Source organism: Carettochelys insculpta, chromosome 15 (genome assembly GCF_033958435.1).
Source record: "Carettochelys insculpta isolate YL-2023 chromosome 15, ASM3395843v1, whole genome shotgun sequence".
Taxonomy (NCBI): Eukaryota; Metazoa; Chordata; order Testudines; family Carettochelyidae; genus Carettochelys; species Carettochelys insculpta.
This window is the reverse complement of record NC_134151.1, coordinates 29,503,547-29,529,180: the sequence shown is the minus strand read 5'-3', so window position 1 is coordinate 29,529,180 and position 25,634 is coordinate 29,503,547. Positions and strand designations below refer to the sequence as shown.

The window sequence follows — 25,634 nt, the reverse complement described above, 5'->3', positions numbered from 1 at the left end:
GATTGATCACATTACAGATTTTCAGAAGTTGGGTATAGGTTTTTAGGCGTTCTTGCTCTGATTTACTTGTGTTTTTTCCCTCCCCTCATACTCACAGAGGATAAGTAAACTGAGCTTAAAGCCTGCTGGGAGATACGAAATTGAGCCTTTGTTCTGTGTGAAGGGATATCTTTGAGAAAGTGTCTACATGCTGTCAAAGCTCCAGAAGTCTCAGATATTTAACTTTTTAGTTTTCTAAAAGAAAGTTTGAATAGGAAGAGTAGTATGTGTACCCTAATATCTGCAGCAGTCTGGTGTGGGTGTGTGATGGGCATCTGCCCCACACTAATCTGAAATGGTTTACTGGAACCCTAGAGAGGCTGCACAGAAAGCAGCAAGTAGGAGAGGGGCTGTGCAGAGCACTTGAAGACCAGACAGGCCCATATAAGAATAGCTGAAAGGCAGAGTATGTTCAGTTGCTCAAAGTTTGCGGAGGAAGGACTGGCTACCTTGGAGGTGAAAGAAAGTTAGCATGATGGGTGACATATTGCTGGGTAGGGTTAGGGGAGTGAGAGCAACTCCTTGTTGCCTGCAAAGAGGTCCTGAAGTAAGAGTGAAGGAGATGCTAGGACTATTGGAAAGTGGCTGAGGGAAATAGCCTGAGCAATTGGAGAGTATGCAGCACATGACATCTACACGGTCCCTACACAATCTTCAGACTCCCGTGGTCTGACTGGGCCAAGGATGTGGCCAGGTGCTCATTGCTGGCATCCACACACCGCTTAATTTTTGTAGCATCAAAGAAAGCCATGCCAGAGCTCAAGCAATTTTTTTACATTCATAACTGATTCAGCCAGCTTTGAGGTGGCTGGGTATGCACTGCCATTCATAGAGATGCCAGCACAGCCATTTCATAAACGAACCACTGCATTCCAGGGTGTAGCAAGCAGAACTCCAGCAGCTCCCCAGAGCTCTTCATCTGTAGGCTGGGTCATCCCCACCCTTGCCACTGAGAAACTGGACTGCATTACATCCCCTGGAAGCCAGGAGTGTGGCAGAGATGGAGGGCTGTGTGGTGAAGATGATGCCATGGTCCTGGGAGTGACAGGTGTCCTGAAGCAGAAGTGATGATGGTGAGACACCACCAGAGGAGAGTGCATTAGCTAGCAGTGCTAATCCCTGGAACAGCCAATAAGAGGCACAATAGTGGTGAATTCCACCTCATCACAGGGTGAGGAGAAATTTTCCAGTGGATTCCAGTATTTTTTTTTAAAAAATACCATATATTGAATTAAATATACAGGTGAATAACGTAATCAATTCATTTTAACATTCAACTGAATTTTATACAGTCTTAAAACATGAAGTGTAGCATAGAACTGTATGCTTCTCATGCACCAACTCCATAGTATTTGTCAACTAGACATAGGAATGTAAAATTTATTGTACATTCTACAAAAATGGGAGACGTTGAGTAGTTAAATTGACTGTTCTTTGGTGAGTACTTCAGAGTAGAAACTGAAGCTGAGGGAAAACTTCTTTGCCTTCATTATCCTTTAAGCACTAGAGTTTGTTGTACATTGGTAAATACCTTATTACTACTACAAGTAGTCTTATTGAATGAGGTACTGTGAAATGGGAGCAGGGGTATTAGAATCTCTCTGTTATAACATTTGTTTTAGAAATGGGCAGTCAAATGGGTTTCTGAGACCAGTTTCAAGAAATTGCTGTTCTGAAAAATTATTTGTCCATATGACACAACACTAGTTATGATGGGACAGTCACTATCTTTTAAAATCAGTATTGTCTAGAAATTCCCAGAGATTGGATTATCAGGCATGAAGGACAACAGGTAAAAAAATGAGAAAAACAAATTATTTTGGTGGAGATAAATTTTAACATTTTAACAGAAATGTTGCAGCCACCTACCTGCCGCTTTAGGATTTTTTTTTCAAGCTACACAGTGAGGATATGTCTATACTACAGAGGTTTGTTGGAATATTGCCCATTTTTCTAACAAACCTTGAGCCACTTTCACACAGCAAGCATGTTCTTTTGACAGTAAATTGAAAGAATGGAGGGGTTGTGTCGACAGGCATACCCCACTTGCTACAAGGCAGAACGCCTCTTCTGAAAAGTATCAGAGAGGTAGCTGTGTTAGTCTGTAGCTTCAAGAACAACAAAAAGTCTTGTGGCACTTTATAGACTAACAGATATTTTGGAGCATAAGCTCGCTTTGTCCATGAAAGCTCATGCTCCAAAATATCTGTTAGTCTATAAGGTGCCACAAGACTTCTTGTTGGCCTTTTCTGGAAGAGATCTTTCAGAAAAAGGCATCTGTGGACTTGGAGGAGGGTCTTCTTTCAAAAGAAGAGGCCTCCAGGAAATAACACAGCTGCTCTGGTGGACTCCCCATCCACACCATGCACAGCTCTATGGTTCCTGTCTCCTGGCCCCTCTTAAAGATGCAGGTACCCTGGACAATCCTTGTGACAGGAAGCTGGCCTGGGGAACAGCATCTGGCCACATGGCTCTCCCTGCGACAGCTGCTCACACTCATAGCAGAGCCACAGATCCTCCGGGATCCTCTTGGCCCTCCCAGGGAGCAGCCCCGGGGTACCTGGACCCACCCAGGGAGAGCAAGAGGCATGCACCTTCCTGCTCTGGGATGGAGATCTACAGACATGTGGCTGAGTTCCAGGTGGAGCATGGACATCCACTCCAAACCCTGGAGCAAGTCCAGGGCAAGGTGCAGGAGCTCTGCCAGGGATACGGCCAGGCAAGAGAGCATAGCTCATGCTCAGAGGCAGGACCCCACACCTGCCCCTATTGCCAGGAGCTGCACCAAATCCTGGCCGGGCGGGGGGTGGGGGGGAATGTAACCCCCACCCATCATGGTGGACTCCGTGCTCAAGAGCCCCATAGTCCTGTGTCTGAAGTTCATGACGGAGGAGGAGGAGGCCCAGGGACAGCAGCAGGAGGAAGCGGCAGAGGAAGACATGGGCCCCCTCACCCTGGAGCTAGTCCCTGCCACTTGGGACGTCTGATGCCCAGGAGGGTTAATCAGGTGAGCATGCCCAGTTTATGGCTCACATGCACAGGGCGGGGAAGGCAGGCGCAGACGGGGTGGGGCGCAAGTGTTGCTTGGCTGGTTCGGGCGGGCTGTTGTGCTGCAGTCCTCACATATGGAACCATGTGCAACATTAGTGTGCACCGCACAGACACAGCAGGCAGCTCCTGAGCATGGGTGGCATCCTGCTGCCAGGCCCACAGGAGGCCAGGCATGTCTTACCCCCCAGGGGAGGGAAGAGGGGGGGGGCACTCTGAGCCCTCCCAGCCTCCAGCAAGGCTGGAAGCAGGCTAGCCACAAGGGCACTGGCATGACCCCAGACACACTGAAGAGTCCTGCACACAGCACACAGGCACGTCTGCCTGTGAGAGACAGCACCTGCGTCCATGGGCAGTGCTGTGAGACACAGGTGTGTGAGCAGGCCCCAGCGAGAGCCAGGCTGCTCCCAGCTCCTCTGCTGCCCATGAGAGGATCCCCACTGTGGCTGGACACTTCCATTGCCCACTTGTCCATTTTCCATGGAGGGGATGGTGGTCAAAAGCAGGCAGCACAGTCCCATAGGCACCTTGGGTTCCCTGGGTGGCGGGGCCCCTTGTGCAGGGCACACATGGCCTTGCTCCCAGGACATTCACACCCCTGGCCTGAGGGGTTTTGGTCACTGCTCACTGTGCTTAGGGGGCTGCCTGCTGTGTCTGTATGGTCTCAGGGACACCTGCATGAATAACTGGCAGTATCTCCCTCCTGATGTTCTGTACAGCCAGGACAGAGGGGCAAGCCACACCACTGTCACCAGCTGCCAGAGCCCAGGGGACCCAGAAACATGCCAGGGTCCAGGAGGAACACATGTTCCAGCATATTGGCATCCTCGGTGCAATGTAGTGGATTCTGGCAGCAGTGCAAGACCATGGCTATCTCTACACTAGCCAAAAACTTCGAAATTTTACTAATGAAGCGCTGAAATACATATTCAGCGCCTCATTAGCATGCGGGCGGCCGTGGCACTTCGAAATTGACGCGGCTTGCCGCTGCGCGGCTCGTCCAGATGGGGGTCCTTTTCAAAAGGACCCCGGCTACTTCGAAGTCCCCTTATTCCCATCTGCTCATAGGAATAAGGGGACTTCAAAGTAGCCGGGGTCCTTTCGAAAAGGAGCCCCGTCTGGATGAGCTGCACGGCAGTGAGCCGCGTCAATTTCGAAGTGCCGCGGCCACCTGCATGCTAATGAGGCGCTGAATATGTATTTCAGCACTTCATCAGTAAACTTCGAAATGGCCATTTGCATGGCCATTTCGAAGTTTTTGCCTAGTGTAGACACGGCCCATGTGTACTATCATGCTTGACATGATGACACACCCACCCACTGTCACTCCTCCTGCCCGCCATCATCCTGCTCCACTGCTATGCCCATTCCCCCTTCAACTGGCCCCCAAGCGATGCCCATGCCCCCCCCTGACCCCCCCCCCCAGCCATTCCTGACTATGCTCCAGCCCTCCTTCTGCTTACTCCCCAGTGTTTCTCCGACCCACACAAACCCAACATGGTCCCCACACCCGAGGTGGCACATCCACCCAGGCCCGACACCACTCCGAGCCCCACTCCCCCTCCAGGTTATGCATCCCCCTCCCCAGCTGTTGTTAATGGATGATAAATAGAGACTTTCTTTTGTTGGAAACCAAATGGGTGCCTTTATTCAGGGGTCAGGGAAGGAGCAAAGGGAGAGGTCCTGATGGGGATGGGATAGGGTTGCAAACCAGAGGCCCCCAATGGGGAGCTCTAGGGAGAGTTACTGGGTTCCTGAGAGAACATCTCTCTCAGGGCCTCCCGGATATGCACACCAGCCTGATGGGCCTGGTGAATGGGAGCAGTCCTTGGCTGCTCATAGGTTCGCCCCTCTCGGCTGATGTCTGACCCCCACTCCGGGAAGAAGGCCTCCCCTTTCCTCTCCAGGATGTTGTGGAGGACACAACATGCTGCCACAACCTCAGGGATGTTGCGTTCTCCCATGTCGAGGCGGGTTAGCAGACACCTGAAACGTGCCTTAAGGCGGCCAAAGGCATACTCAACCTGCATCCTGGCGCAATTCAGGCGGGCATTGAATTGTTCCCTGCTTGGGTCCAGGTGTCCAGTATACGGCTTCATCAGCCACGGCAGGAGGGGGTAAGCCGCATCCCCCACTATGCACACTGGCATCTTTACGTCCCCAACCATCAGCTCACGGTGGGGGAGGAATGTGCCTGCCTTCATCTTCCGGCACAGGGCAGAAGAGCGAAACACACGGGCGTCGTGCGCATTGCCCGACCACCCGACATAAATGTCTGTGAACTGTCCACGGTGGTCAACCAGGGCCTGCAGCACCATAGAGCAGTAGCCCTCCGTGTTGATATACTTGGCCATACGATGCTCCGGTGCGCGGATTGGGATGTGGGTCCCATCGATGGCTCCAGCACAGTTCGGGAACCCCAGAGCAGCAAAGCCAGACACAATTGGATCCAGGTCTCTCAGGCAGATGAACCTTCGCAGCAGGATTGATTTGATGGCCCTCACAACCTGCACAGGGAGATGAATGAACACACATGACAGAGAGTGCCTGAGCCCTTTGGAGGTGGCCACTCCAACTCCTATCCCTTTCCCGCTTCTTGAGCGCTCCAGCAACACCCTCCCCATGAAGCCCCCCTCCCAGGAGAAGGGCTGTATGAGGGTGGGACAGCACAACCCCTCTGGGGATGGGGTTTCCACCCCCACTCCACCCCTCATACCCTCATCTGCCCCTTCTCAAGGGCCCCCCTTTTCTAGGAATCCTTCTCTCCCTGCTGTGCAGGGACTGGAGCCCAAGAGTGTATTACCTCCATGAGGAGGGCCCCGACAGTGGACTTCCCCACGCCAAAATGGTTGGCCACCGACCGGTAGCTGTCGGGGGTGGCAAGCTTCCAGATAGCGATTGCGACCCGCTTCTCCACGGGGATGGCGGGACGCAGGTGGGTGTCACGTCTCTGGAGGGCAGGGGTGAGCCAGGCACAGAGTTCCAGGAAGGTGGCCTTCCGCATGCGGAAGTTTTGGAGCCACTGCTGGTCATCCCACTGCTCCAGGACCAGCCGCTCCCACCAGTCCGAATTGCTGGGGTGCCTCCAGACCCGCCTCTCCACCGTGGGGTGTGGTTGCCAGGGTAGCACTCCTGCAGCCAGGGAGAGGGGCCCAAGGATGCGCTCAGGGTTGAGATCACTGAGTAACAAGAAGGCAGCTTCTAGAAAGATCATCAAAAGCTGCAGCATGATCGTGTGGGGCCATCGCAAGCCCAGAGGCAGCTCTGGCTCCATGGCACTCAGAGAACAGCTGTCGCGTCCAAAAAATGTAGGCCAAGCACAGCAGGCACTGCGAGAGCTTTGCTGTCCCTCCAAGAGGCAGGCAAGCACACAGCAGGAGCACAGAAGTGGCTGTCCAGGGGGATCCCTTTAAAGTGCGTGACTCTGCACGTCTCTGACAACAGCACTCGGAAGCAATTAGTGACCTACAGCCCCCTCTGGCTGAAGTGGTTCCGGGTGGTCCTTTTGTCGACAGGGTGCCCAGGCTCTTCTGATCTCTTCTGAAGAAAGCGTTTTCCGAAAGAAGCCTGCAGTCGAGACAAACGACTGGCGATTAATAGTGACATCTTGTGGCCGCTTAAAGCCAGTCCCATTTTCTTGTCTCACAGCTTAGTAATAACAACAGAGAGGTAACCGTATTCGTCTGCATTCTAAGAAAACAAACCAGCAGTCAAGTAACACCTTAAAGACTAACAAAATATGAAAGCTCATTACCTAATAAATTATTTTGTTAGTCTTTATGGTGTTACATGACTGCTGGTTTGTTTTGTTAGCTTAATCCAGCATCTGAAGAAAAGCTCAAATGTATGCACAGTGAATAGCAACAGAGAGGTAGCCGTGTTAGTCTGCATTCTAAAAAAACAAACAAACCAGCAGTCATGTAGCACTTTAAAAACTAACAAAATGATTTAATAGCTGAGGAGCTTTCATGGGACAGACCCACTTCTTCAGATCCCACGAAAGCTCATCACGTATTAAATCATTTTGTTAGTCTTTAAAGTGCTACATGACTGCTGGTTTGTTATGTACTCATAGCGTCTCACTGCTCTTTCCCAGCTTTGTCTTGTCCTGCTTCACCCCTGATAATCCAGCCGCTGAGTAGTTTAAGACGCTGCGGAATCCCCCATCCTGTTAACTAGCACCTCGTCCTAGGGACACATCTGCACTCAGGACCAGCAGAGGATGACCCCTACCTTTATTTTCCTGGGATAAGACTGAATTCACCGCTCTATGAATTGAAAATGAGAGTCGCAGCTCGCCCCTGGGCTTACCTTCCATTTGATCTTTTAGACTTACACAGGAATGAACCTTTTGTTCTTCCCTGGGCGCTCTGACCCAGACGAAGGCGCGCGATCAGCAACGCAGGAAGGAGAGGTGGGGGTTAAGGACTCGTTTCCCCAGCCCGGACGCCCGCAACTACAGCGAGGACGTGTCTGGGACAGCGCCATCCGCCGGCCCCCGGCTGTGCGCCGCGAGTAACCAAACGCGCACTCGGCGTGGACCTCGCCCGACGCCGTAGGGGCCGGCTCGTTCGCCTGCGGCCCTAGGTCTCTTAGCAACCGGAGCAGGGGCTGAAGCCGCCGCGTGGAAGGTGTGTGGGGAGCCGAGGTCAGGGTGCGGGTGTCCGGGCGGAGACATAGGTCGTTCTACTCCCGCCCTCCATGGAGGTGCTGGCAGCCTCGGGCGGGGAGAGGGGCTCGTTGGGTGCGGGGCTGGGGCGGCGGCGGCGCTGTACGAGTACCGGAGGCGCCAGGGGCGGAGAGATTCGCCTTCCTCCCTCCCCAGCCCGCCCCCTCAGCCGCTGCCAACGGGCAGACCTTGAGAATGGCGCAGCCGCTGTGCAGGCCCCGGGCTCCCAGCCGAGCTCTGCCTAGGACGAGGGTGGATGGGTGGGAGCAGGCCTGGGGGTTGCCGGGTGTGTGGTTCCCGTCCAGTCGCGCGTGTCTCGCACCCGCACTGTTGCTACTGGCCGCGAACTCCAGGAGCCGGCCCCGGCTTTGCTCCTCTTCCGCTGACATCCCCGTTTCAAAGAAAATAACCAGTGCTTCTCTGCACAGCGTGGCACGTCAGGCCAGGGGAGACGCGGGAAGGGGAGCACCAAACAAAGCCGAAATGGCCTGGCTGATCAGGTGAGGGCTGCTTCAGGGTAGTGAGGAGCAGCCTTCAGGGAGAACAACATGAAGTCCTGTGGCACCTGGTAGACTAACTGATATATAGGAGCATAAGCTTTCCTGGGCAAAGACCCACGTCTTCAGATGCATCTGACAAAGTGAGTCTTTGCCCAGGAAAGTTTATGCTCCAAAATACGGATTAGTTTATAAGGTGCCACAGGACTTCTTGTTGTTTTTGAAAATATGGAGTAACTCAGCTACCCTTCTGATACTTGTCACCATGCAAGGACAAGGGGCTGCCCTGAATCACTTAGGGCCAGCTGCTCTCATTTCAGGCTGCCAGGGGATTTTATAAAAAACTTTCCCTGCTTGAGGAGGGGGTTGTGGAAGAGGATGTTGGGGAGAGGTGATGGATTATAACAGAGAAGGAGAGTTGATCAGGACAACACCAGCATTACCAGAGACAGCAGGCAAGGTGAGGAGCTCCCACAAGGTGTGCTTGGGCTCCCTTCCCCAGGTAACCTCAAAGGTCAGCTGGTGGTGCGGAAGGATTATTTACTGAGCTTGGGCAGACCAGGCAGTGCCTACCAAAAATCCTTCTAACTGAGGACCAGAAGTCCAAACCCAGCCAAAGGCAAGCAGAACCCATACTGCAGTACGCAAATCTTCTGCAAGATGGTGGACCTAACAGAAGTCTGGGGCCCAGGATTGGGACTGACCTTTCCACAACAGATGTCATGGTGCTAGAGCTCAGGAATGAAATAGTCCCTTGCTAAGATCCATTTCTAGGGATCCAGTTCTTGTTTATTTCTCTCTGGTGGGCAGGATAGCCAGGTGAAGAACTTTCCCAAGTCTCCTGAATTAGATTATTTGATAATTTTTGTTGATTAAAACCAGTGTTGACGTGTTCTGTTGGAGAGTCTCAAAAATTATCTACGTTTTCAGAATAATGTATCTAGTTCACTATAGCCATGCCTACTGGTTGAACACTACAACAGCACTTGCATATATTTGTATTTTATGAGCTCATTAGTGGCCTAACATAGTTTTATTAGGAAATTATAAGTTTAAATTGAGCATAGTACTGTACACAGTGAGAAAGACACTGAAGTTTAGTTGGGCCAGATCAGAGTAAAAGAGTGTCAGCTCTCATTCAAGTGAGTAGTGTCATTGGCCTCAGTGGGACAATGTGAATGGCTACAGATTGCAGGATTGAGTGCAAGATAACTTTTGTAATTTAAGCTTCTGCAGTCCTGCTTCTCCCACAATTCTCTTACCTCTGAATACTCCCATCAGTGCTGTTTTCCAAAAGCAGTTCAAAGCTGTAGGCCTGTGTTTGCTGTCCACTCCTTCCATTTAGCCAGAGGCACAGCAGTTAAAGGACAGTTTGTTTTCTCACAATCTTTTCTTTTGTCCTTATTTTTTTAACTATGTTCAGTCATCAGTGAGCTTTTTTTCTTTGTTCCGAACTTCCTTCATGGTTTGGGGTTTGTGCAGCACCAAAGTCACAGCTGTTTGGCGCCTCTGAGGCAGTGCCTCCCTGCTGACCTCCTCTGCCCCTTTTAAGCAGCTGTGTAAGTACTGCACAAAGCACAAAAGATACTCAATATGTGAGGGAGTTTCCCTGGGCTTGACAGAAGCCAGAGGGTAAATTATGTTGTGCTTGCTCCCAGCCAGCTGACTTTAGCACAGCTGGGGCACAGGACATTGAGTTGGACAGGCATGGTGGGGTCCCTGTTCCTCCAAATAGCCATGACTCCACAGCAGAAGTCACAGAGCAGAACAGGGAGAGGCTGTAAGGAGGAAGAGGACTTTATTCAAATGACTCGGAGGAGGTGGTAAGTCTTGGGTCATACAGGCTCTCAGTTAAGTCTTTTGCAGGGCTGTTGATCCTCTTCCACGAGTCTTGAAATGGTTCTTACGTATCTTAGGAAGAGAAGCAGACTCATAACCAGCCCCTTCCCTCACAATTCAAGCCGGTGACACCCCATCCACTGTGTGGAGAAGTGGGCCACTGAAGTGAAGGACTTTTAGGAAGCTTCTCGAGGGGTTTAGGCTGAGCACATGGCAAGCTGCAAAAGAGTATGCCAAGATTGCTCCCGGGCAATAATATTTTTAAGTGCACCAAAATGTTAAAAAAAAACACTAAAAGGGGAAGGAAAGAATATCAAAAATGAAAAGATACTTGTCCTTTGAATTGGACTAAGGAAGGAGTTTTTCAAGTTTCGAATCTAGGTAAGACTTGTTTAAAAAAAAAAAAAAGCAAGAGTTTTTTTTCCTCTGTGAAGTTTGAGTTCATGTGCAAAAAGGGTGTAACAGTCCAGATCCATCTTGAGTAGGCCTTTGAGGATAAGCCTCAAAACAAACACCTTTCCTCAAAATCTTTTTCTGAGGTAGCATTTTTTTCTTTTGAGGCTGGGATCAGGGAGGAATGGGAAAAATCTGATGCAAGTACCATATTAACAAGCCTGATCCTAGCTGTGAGAACCAAAGAATGCTCTTACCAAATTCCCAGAAGGAATCAATGCACACTCCACAAGATCTATAGCAACCTTATCAGCCCCAGTGTGCAAGGGCTTCCACTGCCAACATACATAGAGCAGATACTTGGGCATCAACTAATACCTGTATCAGACTTTCTGTTTTCTTTGGCAGGAAGGACTTGCAGATGGTGGCCCATTAATAGTATTGCTTATTGAGCAACCTTTATGGGTGTGAGAGATTTATTTTCTATCGCCTGTGTATGAATAATCTGTCAAATTCAGGAAAAATAATGTAACAAAAGATGCTGATGGGTAATTGCATGTTTAGCAAAGAAGAATGTAAGTGAAACTCTAATAAAACCCTGTCTTTGCAGTAGGGGAGAAGCACTTGAATTTTAATCCTGAAGCAAAGATGCATGCATTAGTGCCTGAGCCTCAGATTTATGTAGAAAGAACTCTGGCTCTCATCAAACCAGATATAATTGACAAAGAAGAAGAAATAGAAGATATGATTCTCAGATCAGGATTCACCATTGTTCAGGTAATATGCTGTCCATAAAACAAGGTTCTGAACATGGAGGAGCCCAGTGACACTTGAAAAAATAACACATTTATAGGGGCGTAAGCTTTCTTCGACTGCAGCTAAGTTTGTCAGATGCATGAAGTGGAAGCTTCACATGTCATTGTTCTGAACACTTGGTTTTTGTTCGAAGTTTGTTTATAGTCAGAAAACGTGGTCACCATCAGTTTGGTTGATTTAGGCCGTATCTACACTTACAAAATACTTAAAAATGGCCATGCTAATGGCCAAATCAAAGAATGCTAATGAGGCACAGACATGAATATTGAGTGCCTCATTAGCATGCTGCCATCCGCAGCACTTCAAAACTGCTGCGGTTTGCTCGCCCACAGCTCGTCTACATGGGGGTCCTTTTCGGAATAAGGAGATTTTGATGTTGGCAGGGTCCTTTTGAAAACGGCCGGCAGCATGCTAATGAGGCACTCAGTATTCATTTCAGCGCCTCATTAGTATTCTTTGATTTGGCCATTAGCATGGCCATTTTGAAGATTTTTGTAGGTGTAGACGTAGCCTTAATGTACTCTGTGTGCAAACAAAGGCACACCATACATAATTTGAAAGTTTATGTCTACTTTAAGGTGAGGTACGCAGTGGAGCTGTCAAATGGTGCCATTACCATAGATATGTAGATAACATCAGCATGTTAAAATGATCACCATGAAATATTTGCATTTGTTTCTTTTAGTCTAATGACTCTTTGTATTATTTCAAGACTTATAATTGAATTTCTTTGTGACCTCCTAGCATCACAACAACAGTCTAAAGCAGGGGTGGGCAATAAGCAGCCCATAGGCCAAAGATGGCTCACTGGGGTTACCTACATGGATCGCCATTCCTGACCAATGGGAGCTATGGGAAGCCCTGTCAGTGTGGACGCAAAGGTAAGTAAAATGCTGGTGGCCTACCGAGGCTAACCCTGGTAAACCATGGCTGGCCTGTGGGCCGCTTACTTGCCCACCCCTCATCTAAAGGGTATAGCAAAATCTAATAATTTGTTCAGGTACCACTGAAATGTGGTAGCACTGGTGACATTTCTAATCATCATCATTATCCTTATTGTTTATCATTGTCATTTCTGTCAAGAGGTACTGGATTATCACAGTCTTCACTGGATTAGCACATACCCTGTTCTGTGCAAGAAAGATTGTTCTGAGTACAGACCTTGATGATTATACAGTAACCCTTGCTTTTACAGATACAAATAAAATTTTGTGGATGTTCAGATGCCATTGGGCCTTTGAAGACTGCAAGAAGCAGATTATCATCCACCTATTTCCATCCATATTGCAATAGTGATCCTGTGTCTAGTTTACCTATGTGTGAAGATGTGCACATCTGTGTTTGCCAACATACTTTTTTAATGTGTTTTTCAGAACTCTCCTCACATGGTGGGAGGCGGCTAGGCACTTGCCCTTTTTTCATGGTTAAATGGATGTACAAACAATTTTTGTCACTGGGGTTTCTCTTTTTCTTTAACAACAACACGTCCTGTGGCACCTTATAGGCATCTGATGAAGTGGGACTTTGCCTACAAAAGCTTATGCTCCAAAATATCTATTAGTCTGTAAGGTGCCACAGGACTTTGTTGTTTTTGAAGACACAGACTAACTTACCTACCTCTCTGATACTCTTTTTCTTTGTTGTTCTCATATAGCACTGCTACCAAATTCATTGCTGTCTGTCATTTTCTCCCAGTTTGACAAAGTCTCTGAAGCAGTAAGCATCCTTTGTTTTGGCAGTATTAAACAGATTTTTTTCCCTAATATCTAATAAGGATGGAATAGTCACATATTGCTAATGTGTGTAAGTTGCAGAAATCAGGAGTGATTGTGCCACATGCATTTACAGGGATGATGCAGTGTTTGTCAGTGTGTTGATAGTGGAGCCTGTTTCAATCCAGGTGTTATCTTTGTGTTCCAACAAGGGCCAAATATCTGTATCATGTGACCTAATTACTATGGCTCTTTTGATGCCAAGAGATCCAAAGCCTTGTTGGCACATACAGCATACAGAAACGTTCTTGTGTCCACTTTCTCTTCAGTACTGTATGAATCCTGAGCTTCTTCACCACCTCTGCTGGTGGTGACCTTTGCTACTTCATCATAGGAAGCACATCCAGCAAGAAGGAATGTTTATGCCAGAGGTGCCCTCTACGCTCAAGTGTATATTGAATCATATGTTCACAGAGGAATTTTACAAGTGACTGCTTGTTGGATTCCACATTTTGAAACTTTTTCCATGGAAACACAGAGCATCCACCAATCACCTGAAATTTCTTACATCCCATCTTAGATCCTGTGCTTGCTCTCTATGAAGTTTTCACAGTTGTTGTTATGTCTGTCAGAGACTTCAGTTACAGAATCAGCTTTGTCAAATCCTGCCTCAGGTACTCAACAACCAATTCTCTGAATATGTGGAATTTGCCTCTAGCCATCATTTGAATGCCAGTCATGGAATCTTTGATGTACTCTATGATTTCTTTGTTGCATGCCCTTTGTTCTCTTCAAATTGAGCTTCCAGCAAAGGCCCCAATTAAGCTTTGTTTTTTGCAGAGTTCCATGAGAATGGAAAAGGGACATAGGCTTAGGTTCTATTGGGTGTTTAAGAACAGTTGCCGTTAAAACATCATATTTGCACCTTGCTAAGGACAGAGCTATGCAAAAAACAATTTCTGGACTGGCAGCTGCTGTGATTTTCTCTCCCTTTCTAGACTTAAATTTGGTCTAGGCTGTGTCAGCTAATGTTTTCACACCAGATTTCTTAGTGGGGCTAAAGAGGTTATGTGTCCCATCAGAATCAAGTACACTTCTCACAAATACTTCCGTTTGTTCTTCACCAACATCTGCTACAGTTTGAACCTCTCTAATCTGGAACTGTCTGGCAACATCTGCAATCTGGCATGATTTTAGTTAGCTGGATGACCACTTATCATACGTGTGGCCAAGTTTCCCATGGTCCCATAACATTTGTTTACAGCTACCAGTCCTGGCTCTCTGTGTTCTGTGCTGTTATTCAGCTTTAATTGTCTTCTAAGAACCCAGTAAGCGGTGAAGGTGTTGGTAATGTGCTAGGAGATGTTGACCTCCTTTCATCCGGCAAATTCTCTTGTCTGGCATTGGTCAGGTCCCAAGGGTTCTGGATGACAGAGGTTCAGCTTGTAGTTTCAGTAGAGAATCTTTTACATTTGATGTTACACGCAATCTAGGAGATAAGTTGAGATGCATCTCTGGATGTGATTGAGTCAAATGACTGTGTCATATTGTTGATGACATAGTTAATATCTGTCACATGTTCTTCATCCCCCTTCAGTAGAAGCAAATATTTGTTTGTGGATTTTATCTTCACTACTCTTTGTTAGGCCACTTCTTTCTCTCTTAGTTTTTGCATATTCATAATAGGAAGTTGTATATTGCTATATCTAATGCTAAAACTGACCAAGGTACAAGTGTCACAGAAATCAAAAACTAGTTTTTAGAACATTTCAAAGGCTATTACTGTATTTACAGCAATTATAAACTCAGTCCTTCTAAGAGGCACACTGGATCCTACATTGTATGTACAATAGCTTAGAAATGGAGAAGCATTCCTTTTTGAATTCATATATATTTATATCTACCCACTTCAGTAAAAATTATGGGCATGTAATCTACTGTTACTGTTGCACAATCTTGCATATGAAACTGATCTGGTCAGCTAATTTCAACTGAAAAAATAAAAAACTATTATATTCACTTCCAACACATTGACAATATATGATGTGAAAATATTTTGTGTTAGTATATTGCAAAATGTTGATATTTGCCATCTCTGCCACATGCTAAACAGATTAGTCATTTCTGGTGAAAAATATTTACCCAAACAAAACCAATACAAATCTCTTAATACATTCTTATTTGGAAGCTGTGACCAATAAACACCACAGGAAGGTGTTGAAATGAACTAAACAATAAAAACTGTAGTCATTATCATGTGGTAGTATTTGTCAAACTGCACAAAATGACTGAGTCTATAGTTTCAGCTTTCCCACAGGCTTACATCATTGTATGACAGCTCCCCATCATACTTCATCCAAACATAGATAAAACAAGCTTTGAAATGATGTATGAAGACCGTGGGTGGATGTTTTTTTGGAGAACCACCTTATACCTAGAAAAAGTGTTTTCAAAAATAACTAAGCCCTCGTTGGCTTAGTGGGTTCTATAAGCAATAGCATTTTAAAGTTCCATATTTATTATACTTGAGAGTTCTATATAAAATGGCTTAGTTTACAAGCAGGGGTGCTCGAGCAATTTTGATATTGAGGGTGCTGATCACGGAAACCACAGAATCCCATGTATCTGATGTTGCTTATTACTGCTTCAAGATGGGTTGTGGCAGTACTCCCAGCACCTTTAGTTCCAGCACTACTGTTTACAAGTCAGAACAGGGTTTTTCTAACTTCCAGTACTGCAAATAAAACATAGTATCTGATAATCAGTAAGTACTCTTTATATCAGGATTGGGGAACTTCCAGCCTGCAAGCTGGATCTGGCCTCTTGCTTAATTTGATCCTGTCCACAGCAAGTCTCCATGCTGCAGGCTGGAAACCCTAAGCCTCGGCACCCCCGTGCAGGGCTGGAGTGTGAGCGCCAATGCCCCAAGACCATTCCTACTACAGGTAGGGCCAGAGTAAGAAAGGGATTTAGGAGATGTAGCCCTGGGCTAAGTGTGGCCCCATGAAAAGCTCTCTGGGCCACCAAAAGTGCAGTTCTTTTTGCAGGGCCCCGTTAGAGTGGCGACCTGGACTGCAGCCACTAAAGCCTCAGCATGTTGTGTGGCCCTGCCTGTCTAGGGAGAGAGGGATTAAGCTCCTCATACTGGAGACCCCTGCTGGGCTGGAGCCACAAGTACTGGGGGAACCTGCAACTCCAGGCTTGCGAATCCCAGCCAATGGGAGCTGTGGCGGTCAGTGCCTGCACCAGGTAACACAGGCCATGTGAGCCACCTGCTCCCCACCAAAAGGGGAGCAGATCAAGGTAAGTGGCCTGCACTCCAAGCCCCTGCCCCAGGCCTCAGCCCCCTCCTGCACTCCTGCCCAAGACCCATACTCCCACTCTCTATCCTAGCCCTGAACCCCTTTCTGCCTCCTTACTTATGCCCTGAGCCGCCTCCCATATCCAAACTGCACCCCTCTCTAAACCTCCTGTTCTGAGCCCCCTCCCACATGTGAAAACTCTTAGCCACAGTCTGGAGCCCTTTCCTGCACACCAAATGCCTTATTTGCAGCCCTGCCTCAGAGCCCACACCCCTCCAGCATCCAACCTCCTGCCTCAATCCACAGTCCCCTCCTTCACGCAGAACCAGTGTTCCTTGTAAGATGAGCACTTGGGCAGCTGCTCAGGAGAGATTCTGATGCCACCCATCTGACTAGCAGAGCTCCCATAGCCATCAGCATGTGTTTCTACTGGTGGTGCACATCCACACATGCCTTGGAGCACATAACAAAACTTACTCTGCCCATGGATGGAAAAAGCTAGAGAAAAAACTGCTCTGAACCCATCATTTTTGCCCCACTCTAGAGCCTAGGGCTTCACAAAATATAATAGCCTCAGGATCCCAGATAAGTTAATCTCGCTCTGACTATAGGTGAGCATAGGGCTTTTTGCTTATGTGTGGCCCCCAACTGATTTTTCTCTGGGTCACTGATCTCTTACAGAACAAAGGTTCCCCACCCTTGCTTTATATATCAGTGATCACCATTACCGGAAGGAAAGATTCTAGAAGTGCAAATAAGCTGTTAGTTATCCTGCTGCTTCAAGAGGTGGAATGAAGTGCAGCTTTTGTAGAAATATTGCTGGCAGCAGGAAGGCATTAGGTTAGTCAGTAAACTCTGTACCTGTGACTTTCAGAACACACAGCAGATATGAGTGGTGCCAAGCAACAGTGTAAACAGAGTCAGTTTTCCAAGAATCCAGCAGCGCGGCAGTCTTTTCTGTTGTATGCGTTTGCTGAGTTCATTGTAACTCATTGATTTACAACAGGTTTCCCAGTTACTACAGTTTGGAAACTCTCATTATAAAACAAGTGAATCAGCCCTTTCACCTCAAGATGGAGGTGGAGGCATCACCTTCCCTTGTGGCCTCTGGAGCAGCTCTGATGAGAAATAGGAGTGTTTCAGTCAGAGTTTATCCCTTCACTGCCGTAGCTGCTCGACAGCTGGCCACCTACTGCTTGGGTGGGGAGAGAGGAGAGGAGAAACCATTGGTTGCTTTTGTGTCAAGCTATTAGCCTAGTGGGAGCAGGATAGAAGATCAAATGGCTGTGACTCAGCCTAGGGAAATGTCTAGCAAAGGATGTTCCAGGAGCTCTGGGGAGAATTATAAGAGTTGGTATTGTCACTTCTGTGCCAGCAGGAACTCCCAGGAACAGACTTTTTGGCTGTGTTTGTTCCTTTTTAACTGCAGAAGAAGCAAAGTGGACCAGTGATGTGCCCCAGCGTCTGGACTGTGATCCCTTGAACTCCAAATTAATATGTGCAGCCCTGAGGCTAATTTACGGCTGGGTATCATTGGCTCAGCGTAGTTACTGTTCATTGGATTTTAGGAATTGGCCACTAGAGGTCACCATTGTACAGCTGTTGTCTATTATTTTGTCATTTAGAGGTGGCAGTTCAGGAACTTAAATGAGCAATAATAACAGAGAGGAAGCAAGTTGAGCATCTCAGGTATGGCCTGGTAGACGAGTGAACTCTTTTATTCTGCTCAGCCCTGAATGTTCATTCTCAGCCCATTAAATTCCAGCTACTAAAATAGTAGGTGACAAGCACAGTATATTGTTCTATGGAATGGTATATAACGAAGTAAGGACTGGAAGACTTTATTTTCATATTTCTAAAATCATAATATTTTATGTATCATTTTTAGTACATCAGTGAAGTTTTTTTCCAACAAATATTTTATGTGCTTTGCATGGAATATGTCAAATTTCATAAACATTAAAGCTGAGACCTGATCCTTTCTAAATGCAAGATAGTTATTTAATATGGAGAATATAAAAATGAACTTTAAATTAAATACTTTGAATGAAAATTGCTCAAGTTCTGCGAGTAGTGGTCTCAGATGAAGAGAAGATTGCAAGTTGTACATGATCAACAGAAACTGACAGCTCTGTTTGTAAAATATTTATTACATCCTTTCTGTCTCAAGTAGCAACTTGTCTTTTTAGAGAACCCAGTTGGCAGAAAAAAAAGTTTGACTTGTGTGTTGCTCAGATTTTGTATGGAAACTGCTAAGGCACAAACATGAGGTCCCACATACCATTTTGCTATTTTCAGCATGTTTTAGATAACACACACCGGGTGTTGATGAATGACTTAGCGTATAATTGATTACATGTGCTAGAAGATAGCAGCTTACCTTTTCCTTTTCTTTGCTTTGTAGAAACGAAAGCTCCAACTCAGCCCAGAGCAATGTAGCAACTTTTATGCAGATCAATATGGCAAGATGTTTTTTCCTAATTTAACAGCATATATGAGTTCTGGGCCTCTAGTTGCTATGGTTCTTGCCAGACACAATGCTATCACCTACTGGAAAGAATTGATTGGACCATCAAATAGCATAAGAGCAAAGGAAACGCACCCTGACAGGTAACTTACTGAAGAGTAGATTTAAGGTCAAATCCTAGCTTCAGTGAAGTCAATGGTAGCTTTGCCACTGACTTCAATAAGATCAGGATTTCATCCTTACTATAAGCAACTAATAAAGGTTTGGGCCAGTATTTTTCATTTTGAAATTATGGTGTTAAAAAAAACAAAGGTTTTGTTAACAGGAGAGGTTTTGTTAGTGGATCTCATTTACTGTATTTATTGCAATCTGAATGAGAAGTGAATACTTAGTAGGGATCTGAGATAACCATCCAACACTTCTCTCTGTTGCTTTTAGTTTAAGGGCAATCTATGGGACAGATGATCTACGGAATGCAGTTCATGGCAGTATCAGTTTTTCCTCAGCAGAAAGAGAAATTAGATTCATGTTTCCCAAAGGTACAGAGTTATTATTTATTTGCCTATAAACTACAGGTCTTCTTTTGGGAGTATATGGCCCCCTGCCCTATTCCCTCCTGTTTGTAGCCAAACATTCAATATCGGCTCAAGGCTCAGAAAGAAGGTCTGAAAAATGTTTTAGAACAGTTTGGTCTGGTTTTTCTTGACTAACTAAACTGTGGCTGACTGAGCTGCTATGCTGTATGGAACAGAAAATAGCAAAATCTATATGAAGAGCTACTCAAATCACAGTGATTGAGAATTATTTTCCCTTCTGCCTCAAAGGTACTGCAAATGCCCCTCCATAACATTGGAATAGGGGCAGGCAAATCCAAGGAACAGGAGGAACCATGAAGCTGCTTCATTTCAGCATGTTTCACTAGGAGCAAAATGACTTCTCAAGTGAAAAATCTGCCTTGGAGTTACTACTGAGCTGATGTAGTCGAATTCCCTCTTCTGAGACTGGAGCATGGGGATTCATGTACATCATGGCTGTGTCTACACTAGGCCAAAACTTCGAAATGGCCATGCATTTCGAAGTTTACATGGCCATTTCAAAGTTTACTTAATGAAGCGCTGAAATACATATTCAGCGCCTCATTAGCATGCGGGCGGCCGCGGCACTTTCAAAATTGACACGGTTCATCCAGACGGGACTCCTTTTCGAAAGGACGCCGGCTACTTTGAAGTCCCCTTATTCCTATGAGCAGGTAGGAATAAGGAGACTTCGAAGTAGCCGGTGTCCTTTCAAAAAGGAGCCCCGTCTGGACGAGCCTCGTGGCGGTGAGCCACATCAATTGCAAAGTGCCGTGGCCGCCCACATGCCAATGAGGCACTGAATATGTATTTCAGCACTTTATTAGTAAACTTTGAAATGGCTATTTGCATGGCCATTTCGAAGTTTTGGGCTAGTGTAGACACAGCCCTAGTGGTGGAGGGTCGCATGAGAGTACAGGTCAGGAACTCAGGGCCAATGCCCATGAACACAGGCACCCCCAAGTTTTGGGACAGAGGTCTTAGCTTGTTCAATATCTTGAGAGGAAAGATGACACAGGGATGAAGGAAATGCTTCTAAGGCAAATGTATTATTAGATACTCATAGTATCTCCTAGCCACTATTTCAGAAAAATGAAGAGGAGTGGCATGTAGTCCTGAAACTATTTTAGTTGAAACTAGGTTTTTAAGTTGTTGAAATTCTGTTTAAACATGTCTCAAAGCTTCTTGCAGGTCTTTAGTTAGTATGAATGTTAGTCTGTCTTTCCTGTGAAGATGATGAATTTTTTCCTCCTTCAGAATCCCAGGTAAACCACCATGTTTCCTGGCCCTTGTCCCACAATAAAAGTGCAATATCCAATGTAGGTCTTTCAGGGTGACAGGAATCAGCTGCACAGCAATAGTGGGGTGTTGGAGAAGTAGTCCACAATGGGTTCTCCTTGGCCCAGCAAATATTCAGTGAAGCAGGTGGGTCCTGAATCTTATTCCTTCTTCTCCCCCAATCAACTGTAAAGTTGTTTTTCTCCCTCTGTATCAAACATCACCAGTGTACAATCACCTCAGACACAATAATCCAGCAGCTTAATTCCTCTTAGAAATGCTTTTGGGGCAACACGCTACAATAGTTTTGTGACATTGTGTACGTGTTGCAGAAAAGCCATAGAAAGGGTTAAGTAGCATCAGTTGCAAGAAAAACATAACCACTGTTCATTAAGCATTTGAAGGAAAACAATTTAACCCTATAAGCAAATTGTTTTGCAATAATTCACCTCCCATGGCTATTCTTTTCCAGTGATTATTGAGCCAATTCCAGTTAGACAAGCTGCTAAGGATTACCTGAACCTCTATGTCAACCCTACACTACTAGCTGGGCTCACTGAGCTTTGTAAGCAGAAACCAGCAGATCCATTGGTATGTATGTTTTCATACAATATTTTTATCTTGTGTTATATTTGCTTTGTGGTGATGTTTATGGTTCCTGATGACATTTCAAGGGAAGCTGCTCATCTCTTTTGGTAGAAATTAAGGGTCCCAGCTCAGGTACACCAATGTCAAATACCTGCTTCTCTAACCAGTTTAGCTGGGAGAAACCAATAACAGGTATCAGTGGGCATAAGTGAAATTAAATGCTCTGTGACAGATTACTAATGGAGAATATGCAGTGGAGCTTTGGCAATATCTAGGGGTGTCAAACAGTTTTCTTATGATCCCTTCCAGTCATGCATACTGCTGCACTGAATTTAGTATAAAAGACCCAAGTCTCTGATTATACCTCTTGACCGTCAATCATTATTCCTCTGAAATAAGTGTCTTATCCAGCGCCCATTGAAGTGAATAGAAAGACTCTTACATTGCTTCATAAATTTTGGTTCAGGATGTAAAATTTTTCATTTTTTTCTCAAGTTCAAAAATTTAGGCGTCATGTTTGCCCCTTAATTATAGTAACTTTTTACTCCTACATCATTTTGTCTGTATAGCAGGTACAGATTGCACCTCTCAAATCCAGTATTATTTCATTGGGCAACATCTGTGGTCCAGCAAGACCATGGATGTTCCAGGACGAGAGAGTATGTGGTTGTGGCCAGTGCAGGAGCCTCACCTGCCCCACAGCAGCGGAGCCAGAGTTCCCCCCCACCCAACCTGCCCCTTAACATGGGGCCAGGAGCAGGAGTCCCCTAACCTGCACTGCGGCAGAGCAATGCTGGGAGAGCAGGAGCCCCCCCCACCTGTCCTGAGGGGACAGGGGACAGAGCCAGAGTCTCTTGCTTACCCTGTGGCAGCCAAGGAGCAGGTGCTGGAGCCTGGACTGGAGCCAGAGTCCTGGGAGAGGAGGCTGGTGACTGAGGCTACAGCAGCCCTTGTTGTGCAGGACTGTCTGTGGGCAGAAGCCTTGGACCTCCCCTCATCCTGCAAATTCTCTTGTTCCAGATCTGTCAGGTCCCAATTGTGCCAGACAGGGAAGGTGCAACCTGTATTACTGCTTTGTTTGTTTGTTTCTTTTCTTTCTTTTTCTTTTCCTGTACGTGTTTTAATGATTTCTCTACAATGCAGTTACCAATAACATCTTCCTCCAAAATGCATCACTTTTTGTCACCATTGTATGAATTCCACAACTAAGTTTAGTAACAGAGAGGTAGGGATGTTAGTCTGTTTCCTAACACAGCAATTGCATTTTGTATTCAAATCTGCTGAGTGGTCTAGTCAGTTAGCTTTTTCAGTTTCCATCTTCCCTGTAACCTGCTAGGTAGACTAAAGTTATCCTATCTATAAGTCTTGGCAAAGCATTGTGTTTATATCTGATACTAATCCCTGCTTCTATTTCCCTTCTACTACTGGATCAATTCTTCTCTCCTTTTACAGTACTGTAAGCAGTTTACTAGTATTTGACACCTAACATCCACTAATTAGTGTTCAACAGCCGTATGAAGTAAGCAAGTATGTGTGATAAACTCCATTTTACAAGGCACAGAATTTAAGTAATTTGCCTAAGGCCAGAATGAGTCATTTGCAAATGGAATTAGAACTGCAGCATTCCCGCCTCTCACATTTGTGCTTAGATACCATTACAGTTTGCTAGAAAATTTACATGGTATGGGGCTTTTTCAGAAACTACCAGAACATCACATTTGTTGACTTCTCTAGGGGTCCATTTCCTGCCTGAAAGGGGGTACTGTAAGGTACTCATGCAAGTTTGCAGTGCAGAAAATTGTGACACTGACTTTGTATGAAGGGCTCAATTTTTAAAGTAGCTGGCAATGCTGAGAGAAATGGCATATAATTAATAATAATTTGCTATAAGTATTGAGTGTATATTCTATTTTCAGAATAGAATCTTCATTCTATTTGTACCAAGACAGGGTTAAAATTCCCTTATACAAACATGTATACTATACTATACAGTTAAAGTCCCTGCCATGAAAAGTCTAAAATTCAATTTAAGCAAATCAATACTGAAGAATATGTAGTATGAACAGATTCAAAAGGCAAACTTGGTAACTAGAGTTTATGACTTACTATAAACCAGGGGGTACCTTTCTGAATAATTCAAGATTGTTTCAAACAAAGGATGTGTTTTAGTAGTGTCTGTTCAAAAATAGCATCTATAATAAAAAGGGACAGTTTATATGAAAGTTAAATAATTTCTAATGTTTTCTTTATATAGTTGTTCTTTTCATCTTGTAGATTTGGTTTGCTGACTGGTTGATAGAACATAATCCCAATAAACCTAGGCTACAGCAGCCAATGACTGTGGAAGAGCCTTAAGGATGAAATTCCAATGGAGATGTTAAACTCTGTCAAATTAAGATGCTTATTAGTATCATTTTAAGTGTATCCTTTGAATTTGTAATCAATATTATGTGGAATAAATGTTAGTGCTATAACCAATTATAAATGTACAAGTTAGCATTGGATAAGTTGAGCTAATTATTTGTTTTAGGATCTATTCACATTAAATTAATAAATATAGAATCATATGCTGCAATGTATCATGCTGTGTGAGAAATGACATCATACTTTGTGATAAAAACAAAAAAAGCAGTCAAGTAGCACTTTAAAGACTAACAACGAGAGCTCAACTAACAATATTGTTAACCTTTCCAGCTACCAACTCAGCCCAGCAGAAGTCTCTCTCTTGTTAGTCTTTAAAGTGCTCTTTTTGTTTTCATAGTATTTTGACTAGCACGGCTTTCTCTCTGTTACTGTTCATACTTTGTGATATTTTTCCTCCCTGTCTTGGTTTACCCATAGAGAACCAAGTTCTTATTTACACCACTGTATAGCCAAAGTGATTTAGTTGTTTTTAATGCATCATTCAAATGGCTGCTTCCAAAAGACACTTTTGAACTGTACTTTATGAAGTCAAGTCTTGCTTGTAGCATCTGTTTACCAAATGTTTCACTCAACTGAATGTTGAGTGACTAGATATGCTCCAAGAACCATGTATACATGCTGCAATTTTACCGCACTGGGTTGATCAGCAATTACAAATGGCAAAATTACTTTGAAATAATAAGATTCGTTTGTGTCTGAATTTCTTATCAAGATACTCTTTGGAGGAAAGATGTTCAGAGCAGATTTCAGTAATCGGTAGATATTGCCGCAGCAGTTACTAATCAAAATCCCAAGATTTCTATTTAAAAGCTCTAGGTAAGTGCATATATGATATTGTTCCATAGTTTATTACAGCTCTACTTTTTTTTTCAGTAGGAAAAAGTGTTAACATTTAATTAACATTTACCCGTAGTGAGAAAGTTCTTTCATTTCTGTAATTTACTTATGTTAAAGGTATACTTTGGGTATTGGCTTTTCCATATTATCTCTATGTTTTTACAGTAGAATTTTAATGTATTCTAGAGATAGGGGTTTTACCACGAATGGGATATGAGCCACATTGTTCAGCGTGTGACAGGCTGATTCTCCTCCACTGCCTTTTCTCAAGGAATGAAGCTGATTTAGAGTATCATAGGTGTGCTTTTCCTCTAGGCTTTCTATACAAGCCCTCCGACAGTTCATAATTTTGCCTGGCTAACAGGGATTGAACATAGCAGTTCTAAAGTTTTTGCAGTTTCGCAATGCTTGATCCACATCTGGCAGATGAGCAATGTTGTTATGTGCTGCTTCAGTCCTCCCATGGCAGAAAGGGGCTTTTATTGAGTAAGAAATGAGTTCACAGAATATTGATATCAGGATAAGATGCTCTCTTGTTCACTATTTTCTATTCCTGGATTAGCAAGATTAATTTTCAAATATCTGAGTTTTTTTAGTTTGTGGATATACTAGAACAGTGTGACTGTTTAACGCAAGCCAGTTGTTCTTCTCACCTTTCACTGGAGCATAACAGTAAAACCAACTAAAAACTTTCAGAAATCAAAAGCCATGCCCAAGAATCATGGAAGTCTTAAAAACAATAATTTTAGAAAATAATAAATGTTCTGTGCTTTTTACTTGCCTTTTGAGTCATTAGGTCACATTTTCAAATGCTTCTGTGCAACCATGGGGAGCTAGAAATTAACATTTTTTTTAAATGAAAGCTTTCTCCTATAATCCTGTGACCCCAGGATCTAGGACTTTAAGAAGAAAACCAGATCTCGTGCGTGTTGACAATACTAGTATAAATGTATTGATTTTTCTTCTGGTTCCATAGCATAGCCTTGAAACTGAAAAATCAGTAATTCACAGAGCTCTATGGAGGAATCTTATGCATCAAGGGTTAAAGCAGCTAATGGTGCTAATTTTTTATAACGCAAGAAATAAGATGCTTCAGTCATTCAGTAGTTTATGATGTATGTATGTATTTCAATGTTTTTCTCAGATTTCA

The 25,634-nt window shown here is 44.9% G+C and overlaps 1 protein-coding gene across 1 annotated transcript; it reads left to right on the top strand.

Moving 5' to 3' along the window:
* The first annotated feature begins 7,597 nt into the window (after window positions 1-7,597).
* Window positions 7,598-25,159, top strand: NME5 (NME/NM23 family member 5). The gene is made up of 6 exons (XM_075009625.1): window positions 7,598-7,718; window positions 11,096-11,262; window positions 18,720-18,925; window positions 19,221-19,321; window positions 21,108-21,226; window positions 23,498-25,159. The coding sequence occupies exons 2-6, from the start codon at window positions 11,134-11,136 to the stop codon at window positions 23,576-23,578; spliced, it is 636 nt and encodes a 211-aa protein (XP_074865726.1). The 5' UTR covers window positions 7,598-7,718; window positions 11,096-11,133; the 3' UTR covers window positions 23,579-25,159.
* The last annotated feature ends 475 nt before the right edge of the window (window positions 25,160-25,634 follow it).

Excerpts from the sequence above, each read along its gene's own strand:
- NME5 (XM_075009625.1), top strand. The coding sequence starts at position 11,134 with ATGCATGCATTAGTGCCTGAGCCTCAGATTTATGTAGAAAGAACTCTG. Across the intron at positions 18,926-19,220 it reads AAGGAAACGCACCCTGACAG|TTTAAGGGCAATCTATGGGA; the intron begins GTAACTTACTGA and ends TGTTGCTTTTAG. Across the intron at positions 21,227-23,497 it reads AGAAACCAGCAGATCCATTG|ATTTGGTTTGCTGACTGGTT; the intron begins GTATGTATGTTT and ends TTCATCTTGTAG.